We start from the raw sequence: 11,469 nt of genomic DNA on the forward strand, positions 1-11,469 counted from the left end.
CCTACTGGGGATGGATGTGCCTGCAACCAAGGTACATGCCCTTGACTGGAATCGAACCTGGAACCCTGCAGTCCCCAGGCCGATGCTCTATCCACTGAGCCAAACCAGCCAGGGCAACATGTATTATTTTAATCAAATCTTTTACTTCTAAAATTTTTGTGAAGAGTTTTAATGATATTAGAAAATCCATATAAAAACTATAAAGTTTTAATCTTATATAACAAATATACATGGGAAAATTTTTAAAGAAATATAATAAAATGGTAATAGTGTATGGATATGGAAAATGTGTGATTTTCATACTCATTTTTATACTTTTCTACCTAAAGTTTTTTCTGTAGTGAATACATATTACTCTTATAATCAGGAAAAAAAGTTTAAAACAATGACTGTTGTTTGGTCTAGTTTTGAGAATACACCATACTCTCCGTAAAGGAGATAATTATGTGGCCTGATAAAGTGTTGCTTATTTAACGCTAATATTTACAACTGGAAAATAACAAAAGAAAAATAATTTTTCTTTGTATAGTTTCATATTCCTTTTTGGAAAATTTCAGAAAATAAGTTAATTGTGAGGATTGTAAAAATGACTTTTTTATCTACTGAAAGTAATTCAGCTCTGCCTATTGGCTGATGTACAAATTAACATTGAGAGGTTCTTGATCTGTCTTTTGTAAATGACTTGTGTGAGTTGGAAACTGCTTTATAAATACCCTGCTTCTCATACTTGAAAAATAGAAATGAACAGATTAATCCAATGGAATTAGTTGAACTACATAAAAACAGAAGAAATGCCACAAACTGTCTACTCCGCCTCTGTTGTCTGATAGTAGCAAGAAGAGATATTTAGTGAAAGAGAATGTTCATGGCATCATTACTATATTGCTGGTGATTAGCACTTCCATCAAAGAATAAGAAGTGGTAAAACCCAGAGAAATAAAAGTTACTGAGCATATATAGGGAAAAATAACTGTACAATGTTAACATTTAAGGCTAAAACTGGTGTAACAGTTAAGAACAATGTTTGCATGCTAGTAATAGATACAAAGTGGCTTAACCAGATAGGAATTTATTTATTTTTCCACAGAAATGAATCCATAGTAATTCAAAGGCTGGTATAGTGGCTTCATGATGTCATTAGTGTCCCATTATTCATCCATCATTTTGCTCCACCATCTGTAGTATGTAGCCTCTAACGTTATCACTGAACTCCAGCCAGTGGACAGAGGAAGAGGAAAAGGCAAAAGAGCCTGCCCCCTGAGACTATCCTCTTTCTAAGCTTTTCTAGTAACCCTAACCAATAACCGCTACCTATATCCTTTTGGCTAACCTCAGTCAAAAATTCATTTCTATCTGCCAAGGGAAGCTAAGAAATATAATTTTTAGCTGGGCACAATTGCCACCCATAGCAAAATCAAGGTTCTATTAATAAAGATGAAAATAAATTTTGGGCATATATATTGGTCAGGGAATTTTGTAATCTGATACAATTTTTTTTTAAATTTTTTTTGTGTGTGGTTAGAACATATCGTTTTATTTATTTTTTTAGCATATTAGGCTTTTATTATATAGGATTTTACATATGTCTCCTTTTTTTTTCGCCCTTAACAATCCCCCAGCCTCCCCTACCCCCTAGTGTCTTATGTCCATTGGTTATGCTTATATGCATGCATACAAGTAGTTTTGTGTGTGTGTTTTTTTAAAAGAACATGTTCTTTGATTTTCATTGTAGTGGCATTTCCTTTTCGGGGAATGTGGGGACAGCAAAGCCTGTTATTCTGTTGATCTCTCCTTTAGACTTACATTCTTTATTAACTATTCACAATTCTGCTAATTCTTAACAGATTTCTCACCTTAGATTTTTTTATGCACTTCACTTAGAATCAAATGATCTGGGTTTGTTATCTAGCTCTGCCACTAATAAGCTATGTGATATAAGGCATTTCATTTAACTTTAGCCAATTATTCATTCGTTTTTTATATTTATGAATACTTTTTGAGCTAGGCACTATGTATATGAAGTAAAGAAGACAGGAGTGGATGGCCTCTACCTTCACAAAGTTTTCTAGGTAATGCAGATTAGGTATTTACAAAATAAAAATGAGCTTGTGAGAGCCTCATTTTTCTTATGATAAAATGGGAATAGTAGCACTTCATAATTCTTGTGAAGGTTAAATAAGATAAAATTTAATAAGTGAAAAGGTAGTTTTTATAATCTATAAAGCCTTATTAACTTGGTGGGCATTCTTTTTATTACTCTTAAGTAACTCTTGGCATAATCCAGTAGCAGTCATTCAGCCCCCTTATATCACAACCCATGATCTGATCTTCTCCAACTAAGTTTGTGGTGAGTTCTCATTTTATTCAAGTAAGTTTTATCTCAGTTTTCTCTGAAGCCACTACCATTTACTCCCATGGTGGATTCCATTTCTTATACTTTTGGGAAAAAACCCTGTTTGCATTTAACAAGCTATATCCTGCCTCTCACAATAATATCTTTGGTCATTCATTCATTCAAAACAAATTTTTTGAGCACCTAGAGTGGATTAGGCTTTGGAAATACAGAAGGGCAAGTCTTGACCCAACAGACTATAAATCTAATTGGGAAAACAAACTTTAAACAAATAGTTTAGAGGAGCGAATGGGTAGAAAAGGAGTAAAGGGAAAGTACAAAATTGAATGGAGAGTTTATCCTTATTAGGAAGGAGAATTACAGTGGTTTATTTTCCTTCTAAATATGATTGATTATTCGATGTTTTCCCAAAGTCACTATGTAAATATATGAGAGTGAAGCCCTCTGAAAAAAAGTGAGATATATATATATACAACCACATATATATATTTAAGTAAATGTTAACTATTTAATTAACTTAAATGTTAACTATTTACTTGAATGTTAACTATTAATAACTTCTCATGTTATAGACTCTTGGTTATACCTAATATTAAATTAACATTTGTACATCATTTTATCATAATTCAAGATACCCTGTCTTGCCTTCCCCAGTGCCTAACTAAATGTTTATTAGATACATATAGCTTTATGTTAAAAGCATGGGGTTTGGTGTCAATCCCTACCCTCAACTCATTTAACCATGTGATTTGAGGACAAGTTACTTAAACTTTCACAAAAAAAACCCAAACCCTACTATATGGGGTTGCAGTCAGGGTTGAATGAATGCTGTGTCTACTTCATTGTAAGTGTTCCATAAATGTTCTGTATCTTTATCATTTAAGTTTTGTGCTCTTTCTACAAATCCTTTGTTGCCTTTTTACTTAGCTATTGGTGGAATCAAATATAATGCCTCCTTAATATAAGTCAAATGTTTGTTTTTATTTTACTGTACTGGTTATTTGTCTCCCTGTTTCCCTAGGCATCGTGGACATAGGTGTGAATAATGTCCAGGAGTTGCTTGTTGCAGCGGACATGCTACAATTGACTGAAGTCGTTAATCTTTGCTGTGCATTTCTGAAAGGACAAATTGATCCACTGAACTGCATTGGGATCTTTCAGTTCTCTGAGCAAATTGCCTGCCATGATCTTTTGGAATTCACAGAAAACTATATTCATGTCCATTTCTTGGAGGTTCAGAGTGGGGAAGAGTTCCTGGCACTTACAAAAGATCAGTTGATCAAAATTTTGCGAAGTGAAGAGCTTAGCATTGAGGATGAATACCAGGTCTTCTTAGCTGCAATGCAATGGCTTCTCAAAGATCTGGGAAAAAGAAAAAAATATGTGGTGGAAGTGCTAGACCCAATTCGATTTCCTTTACTACCTCCTCAGAGGCTTTTAAAGTATATAGAAGGTAACTTTTTGTTGTATATCAGTCAACTACTTGTCCAGTGGCTTTTTTGCTTTCTGAAATGTGATAGTGTTTTTATTTTTCAGTTCAATAGCAGACATTTATTGAATGATTACTATATGCAAGTTACAGATTTGTGTTTTTATGGGTAGATAGTGGTATTTCTATATTTTTGCCCTTTTTTTCTTTTTAAATATATTTTATATTTTACAGAGAGGAAGGGAGAGGGATAGAGTGTTAGAAACATCGATGAGAGAGAAACATCGATCAGCTGCCTCCTGCACATCCCCTACTGGGGATGTGCCCACAACCACGGTACATGCCCTTGACTAGAATCGAACCTGGAACCCTTCAATCTGCAGATTGACACTCTATCCACTGAGCCACACTGGTTAGGGCTTCATATTTCTACCTTTATTTTAATAAAATCCTTATGTAGCTTTCTTGAAATTAAATACTAATAGAGGTTAGAGCTATAGGTAAAATTACTGACTGAGCTAAAATACTGTTGTTTTCGGCAGTACTAATTATTTCAGGATAAGATTTCCTCTTGTCGCTTTTAAAAAGTCAGCAAAACCTAACAGTTGAAGAAAATGCATATGCTAAAAACAAAACTCTTAATAAATCCTGTAAGTCCTCTCATTATAAAATAAATTTTATATTGATATATCATAGCTCCTAAGTGCCTTTGAATCATCTTTAGGTTCTAAACTTTGAAAATACTTTTCACCATAGTATAAAATAGTTTTTATCTTTATATTAGAAAAATGATAATATTTAAAAATTTTTTAAACTACTTTAGACTTGATTTCAAGATTTGAAGGTTTTTTTGTTTGTTTTGTTAATCCTCACCCAAGAATATTTTTCCATTGATTTTTCGGGAGAGTAGAAGAGAGAGGGAAAGACAGACAGAAATATTGATGTGAGAGAAACACATCGATTGGTTGCCTCCTCCTGCATGTGCCGAGACCAGGGCCAGAGAGGAACCTGCAGCCAAGCTATGTGCCCTTGACCAGAATGAAACCCAGGACCCTTTGGTCCACACACTGACATTCTATCCACAGAGGCAAACCGGCAAGATTTGTCCTACACTGAATGAAACTTGAGGATGTGACTGAATTATAAATAATGTAAGAGCTAATTCTCTGGACATCTTTTCTACTTTATTATACTTTCAGTCCGCAGGCCGACGCTCTATCCACTGAGCTAAACCGGTTTCGGCGACATCTTTTCTACTTTAGTTTACTTTGTTTCTCCCATCTAAAATTTGAGATCTAGGTGTTATGTTTTCACTGCTTCTTTCTAGCTTGAGACATGAAAGAAGTGGAAGAATGGAGATTTGCTAAGGCTGAGGTCCTTCCTTAGGGACTTGGTTCTGAGCTTTCTTATGAGATCCTAATATTGATCTTGTGTCAGGACCTACCTACTTAACCCAGCCAAGGATGTATCTCATATAGACTTTGGCTAGCAAGGTGCTCTGTTAGATGGCAAACTCTGGCAATCCTCTCTACCTTTACTGCTGGTCGTATAAGGGATTTTCCTTTTATTGGTTTTGTTCTTTGACTTCTCAACTTGCCTTCTTAACTGCTCATTCTGACTCTCTCCAAATTATTAGTTATTAGTAAGAATTCTCAAGATTTTTTAAATTGACCTTCTTTCCTCAATATTGCATCTGAGATGTAGGGACAAGCCTAAGAGATAGTCCCTTGCTAGCATAAATGGGCCTTTGTGCAAATTTGAAAATAGTGCCCTTTTAGGGGGTCTTAGAGCTTGCCAGATGGGATACAGGTTGACTTTCATCCCTAATTCACCTCCTCATCTAAGTACCGTTGAGCAGGAAAAACCTACCCAATCATGCTCAAAGTCTCTAGGAAATGGATCTCATCCCAGCAGCTCATCCGAATAGCTCTTTTGTTTCTTGCTTTGAGTATAATTTTTTTTAATGTATTTTTTATTGATTTTTTTACAGAGAGGAAGGGAGAGGGATAGAGAGTTCAAAACATCGATGAGAAGGACACATCTATCAGTTGCCTCCTGCACACCTCCCACTAGGGACGTGCCGCAACCAAGGTACATGCCCTTGACTGGAACCGAACCCGGGACCCCTCAGTCCGCAGGCCGACGCTCTAGCCACTGAGCCAAACCGATCAGGGCTGACTATAATTTTTTAAAGTTTATGACATATTTTATACCCTTTTGTTATTAGGTTGTATATATTGAATTTTGGGCTACTTTTTTTTCATGTTGTTAAATAATTGTGATTCTATTTCACCTTGCCATCTTTATTTAGAAATCCTCATGTATTTTAAAATTGTCTAGTATGAAGCATTTATTGAAAATATTTTTTTTATTGATTTCAGAGAGGAAGGGTGAGGGAAAGATAGAAACATCAATGATGAGAGAGAATCAGTGATTGGCTGCCTCCTGCACACCCCCTACTGGGGGGTGAGCTCACAACATGTGCCCTGACCAGGAATCCAACTGTGACCTCCTGGTTTATAAGTTTATAAGTCGATGCATAATCATTGAGCAACACGAGTTGGGCTGAAGCATTTTTTTAAAAAATATGTACTTACTGATTTTAGAAAAAGAGAGAAACATCAATTTGTGCCCTAGCCATTGTGGTTCAATTGGTTGAGCATCATCCTTACAGGGTTTTGTTTAAAAGGTTGCCAGTTCAATTTCTGTTCAGGGCACATGTCCAGGTTGCAGGTTCAATACCCAGTAAGGATGTTTTCAAGAGGCAACCAACAAATGTTTCTCTCTCACGTTGATGTTTCTCTCCCTTTCCCTTCCTCTCTCTCTAACAATCAATAAAAAACATATTAAAAAGAAAAAGAAACATTGATTTGTTGTTCTACTTATTTATGCTTTCATTGGTTGATTCTTATATGTGCCCTGACCTGGGATAGAACCTGCAACCTTGGCATATCAGGCAACACTCTAACCAACTGAGCTTCATGGTCAGGGCCATGAAGCATATTTTTAAAAACAATCTTTGGCCCAGCCAGCGTGACTCTGGTTGAGTGTCAACCTATGAGATCACGGTTTGATTCCTGATTACAGGCTTGATCCCCAGTGAGGGACATGCAGGAGGCAGCTGATCAGTGTTTCTCTGTCATCATTGATGTTTCTCTCTCTCTCTCCCTCAAACTTCCTCTTTAAATTCAATAAGAATATATTTTAAAAAGTAATCTTTGATTTAAGAAAAGTATATTTTTCAGTAGCAATGAGAAAAATAATATTTGGTATTATAGGAAATGGTGTGGTTAAATCACCATTGTTTGATGATGAGGTTTTTATTTTTTGATTGTCAATTCTTTTTATGTAAGCATATCTTTTCAGTATTTAAAAGTTGATTAAACATTATCTTTTTAAACATTACTTTAGGAGTATCTGATTTTAATCTTCGTGTTGCATTGCAAACACTTTTGAAAGAGTACTGTGAGGTGTGCAAATCTCCCAAAGAGAACAAGTTTTGTAGTTTTCTGCAGACATCTAAGGTTCGACCTCGGAAGAAAGCAAGAAAGTATCTGTATGCAGTAGGTGAGAACATTTATTTATTTATTTTTCTTTCTCTTTTTACATTGTATTTATTGGAGTGACATTGGTTAATAAAATTATATAGGTTTTAGATGTACAATTTTATAATATACTATAGTTGATAGAGGTTATCTTTATTTTCAGGATCAAAATCTTTTAATATTTTATTGTTATTATACATGTCAGAATATTCAGGTGTGTCAAATAGACATATTTAATTTTACATGCAGACTACAGATTTATAAATTGTAGTTATAGAATACAGTGAACACATCTAAAAATTAAATAGCTACTCATTTGACATTATTCTGTGATCTGAATATTTGGTTCTTAGATTACTCAATTATTGTCAATAACTGACTACAGAAATACTACTTTAAAAGTTGAAAATTTGCTTTAAAAGTATCTGATTTTAATCTTTGTGTTGCATTGCAGGAAGAAAAATGAACCTCAAAAATATTAACTATTCACAGTGTCATAGATGGTCATTAGGGATGATAAGAACCAATGGTCTCCAAAGTGTGGGTGTGCAGGATAATCCATAGGCATATGAGATGAACATATTAAAGCCTCTCTTTCTTTTTATTTTAAAAAACATTAAACCATATCAGTATTTGATATATATATATATACATATTGACAGATCGCCTAGATTTATATAGATAATATAATTTATATATAAATATTTTCTGTATAATTTATATGTAATTATAACTAGAGGCCCAGTGCACGAATTTATGCACGGGGGCGGGGGGGAAGGAACCTCGGAAGTTGGCCGGTCATGGGGAGCTGAGGGACTGTGGGAGGTTGGCTGTGGGAGCGCATTGACCACCAGGGGGCAGCTCCTGCTTTGGGCGTCTGCCCCCTGGTGGTCACATCATAGTGCACATCATAGTGACTGGTTGTTTGGTTGTTTGGTCGTAACTGTCGCTAGGCTTTTATATATATAGATTTTATATATGCTATAATGTATAAGTATGTAATTTTTTAGTGCATGCTAAACTTTTTTAATGAGATGTGCAGTCAAACGTGAATTTCAACTTGCTATTTTTTTTAAATATGTTTCTATTAATTTTTTTAGACAGAGAAGAAGGGAGAGGGAGAGAGAGAAAGTGATCTGCTGCCTCCTGTACACCACCTAATGAGGTTTGAGCCCACAACTACAATGTGTGCCTTGATCAGGAATCAAACCAGCAACCTCTTGCTGCATGGGATGACACGCAATCAACTGAGCCACACCAGCAGGGCTCAATTCACAATTTTTATTTGAAAGAGACACAAATAGAGATCATAATGGAACTTTTAAAAAAATATGTTTTTATTGATTTCTTTTCCTTTTTTTTTTTTCCCAAAGCAAGAGAGAGAGAGAGAGATGAGAGGGAGAGGAAGGATAAGGGGGGTGGGGGAGGAAGGGGAGAGAAAGAGAGAGAGAGAGAGAGAGAGAAACATTGATCCCCTGCTTCCTGCATGCATCCTGACCAGGGATGGAGCAAAATGTGGGCATGTGCCTTGACTGAGAATCAGACCATGACCTTTTGGTGCACAGAATGAAGCTCAACCAACTGAGCCCCACTGCCCAGGGCAGAAACTTTTTAACTAGACAGATAACCAGCTCCTAGATTATGTTTTTTGTTTTTGGGGGTTTTGGTTTTTTTGTTGTTGTTAATCCTCACCCGAGGATATTTTTTCCCTGTTGATTTCTTTAGAGACAGTGGAAGGGAGTCAGGGGGAGAGAGAGAGAGAGCATCAATGTGAGAGAGACACATGGATTGATTGCCTCCCACACACCCCCCAACCAGGGCTGGAGATCAAACCTGCAACCTGGGTGCGTGCCCTTGACCAGGAATGGAACCTGAGAGTCTTTGGTCTGCGGGCCAACACTCTAACCACTGAGCAGCACCAGCAAGGTCTAGATTTATGTTTTATCTAATGTTCTATATAACTAAGACCAGGTAGTACAACATTGTGGTTAATTCACTTTATTTAAGCCATAATCTTTCAGGACTTGGCATATTTAAGAATAATATATGTATATATGGCAAGCTCTAAAGCATTTATTCTTTGCTATGAAATAGTTACACTGAATGTCTAGATGTAGATGGTTAGATTTTTCTTCTTATTACCATTTCTGTATTTAGCAGTAAGGGATTTGCTATGATCCTTCTTTCCTTCCTTTGTTCAGGTGGATATACTCGGTTGCAGGGTGGTCGTTGGAGTGATAGCAGAGCCCTCAGCTGTGTAGAACGTTTTGACACCTTTAGCCAGTATTGGACCACTGTATCTTCACTTCATCAAGCTCGATGTGGGCTGGGAGTAGCAGTTCTGGGAGGGATGGTCTATGCTATTGGAGGTAATGATGAGAATGTCTTATTTCCTTTATTAATCTTTAGCTATAAGTTGGCTAAATTCTTATGTGCTTTACATATATTGTGAGGCTATGGGGTATACATAGCTACATTGTGCTTAATAAATATTTATTGAATAAATGAGTGAAAGAAATTAAAAGAAAACACAAGATATTGAATATTTCAGACCAGAGGGATACTATAATTTATCATAAGGCAGAATACTTAAGTTTAATGTTGTCTGGTTTTTTTTTGTTGTTGTTGTTATTGTTGTTTTAAATATATTTGTATTGATTTCAGAGAGGAAGAAAGAAAGATAGAAACATCACTGAGGAGAGAGAATCATTGATTGGCTGCCTCCTGCACAACCCACACTGGGGATCAAGCCCACAACCCGGGCATGTGCCTTGACCAGGAATCGAACAATAACTTCCTGGTTCATAGTTCAACACTCAACCACTGAGCCACACTGGCTGAACACTGTTTTTTAATTGCTTTTTAAAATACATATTTTATTGATTTCAGAGAGAGAGAGAAAGAAAAACATCAATGATGAGCCCTAGCCCAGTGATGGTGAACCTATGACACCCATGTCAGAGGTGACACGCGAACTCATTTTTTTGGTTGATTTTTCTTTGTTAAATGGCATTTAAATATATAAAATAAGTATCAAAAATATAAATCTTTGTTTTACTATGGTTGCAAATATCAAAAAATTTCTATATGTGACACGGCACCAGAGTTAAGTTAGGGTTTTTCAAAATGCTGACACTGGGCTAGGGCTCATCATTGATGTTTTTCTTTCTCTCTCTCTCTGAAATCAATAAAATATGTATTTTAAAAAGCAATTAAAAAACAGTGTTCAGCCAGTGTGGCTCAGTGGTTGAGTGTTGAGCTCAAAAGGTTCGCCATCACTGCCCTAGCCGGTTTGGCTCAGTGGATAGAGTGTTGGCCTATGGACTAAAGGGTCCTGGGTTCGATTCTGGTCAAGGGCACATGCCCAGGTTGCGGGCTCAATCCCCAGTGTGGGGCATGCAGGAGGCAGCTGATCAATGATTTTTCTCTCATTGTTGATGTTTCTATCTCTCTTTCTTCCTTCTCTGAAATCAATTAAAAAATTTTTTTTAAAGAAAAGTTGTTCATACAACGTGGCACAAAACTTAGGTTGATATTTATCATTAAAATATTTTTAAATTCTGAATGCTGCATTACAAATCATTTTTAATTAATCAAGTTATCCAGATAGTGGGACATACAAAAACCAAGTCAACTAGATATTTGGATATATTTCTTGATTGAAATCATTGTGTTTTCTGAAACTATTATTGTGAAATATATGCTCCAGCAACTGAACCACACTCAACAAGGCTCTAAATACTGTTTTAAAAAATTAAGATATAATTCACATACATCAAATTCACCATTTAGAGTATATAGTTCAGTGGTTTTTAGTATATTCACAAAGTAGTGCTACCATCACTACTCATTCCAAAACATTTTCATCTCTGCAAAAAGCTTCTCTTATCATTTAGGAAAATTTATTTTTTTAATTTTATTTATTTTAGAGAGGAAGGAGAGGGAGAGATAGAAACATCAATGATGAGAGAGAATCATTGATCTGATGCCTCCTGCACACCCACTACTGGGGATTGAGCCCACAACCTGGGCATGTGCCCTTAACTGGAATCGAACCCGGGACTCTTTAGTCCACAGGCAGACGCTCTATCCACTGAGGCAAACCAGCTAGGGCCAATCATTAATTTTAAAAGGTTGAAGAA

The 11,469-nt window shown here is 35.9% G+C and overlaps 1 protein-coding gene across 1 annotated transcript in view; it reads left to right on the forward strand.

Moving 5' to 3' along the window:
- The window catches only part of IPP (intracisternal A particle-promoted polypeptide), a 51,046-nt gene that overhangs the window by 5,428 nt on the left and 34,149 nt on the right, over nucleotides 1-11,469 (forward strand). The window contains exons 3-5 of the mRNA XM_015567515.1: nucleotides 3,375-3,806; nucleotides 7,194-7,349; nucleotides 9,529-9,696. Of these exons, the coding sequence (XP_015423001.1) occupies nucleotides 3,375-3,806; nucleotides 7,194-7,349; nucleotides 9,529-9,696 (756 nt within the window). The remainder of the gene's footprint in view (nucleotides 1-3,374; nucleotides 3,807-7,193; nucleotides 7,350-9,528; nucleotides 9,697-11,469) is intronic.

The sequence above is a fragment of the Myotis davidii genome, unplaced genomic scaffold, assembly GCF_000327345.1.
Source record: "Myotis davidii unplaced genomic scaffold, ASM32734v1 scaffold924, whole genome shotgun sequence".
NCBI lineage: Eukaryota > Metazoa > Chordata > Mammalia > Chiroptera > Vespertilionidae > Myotis > Myotis davidii.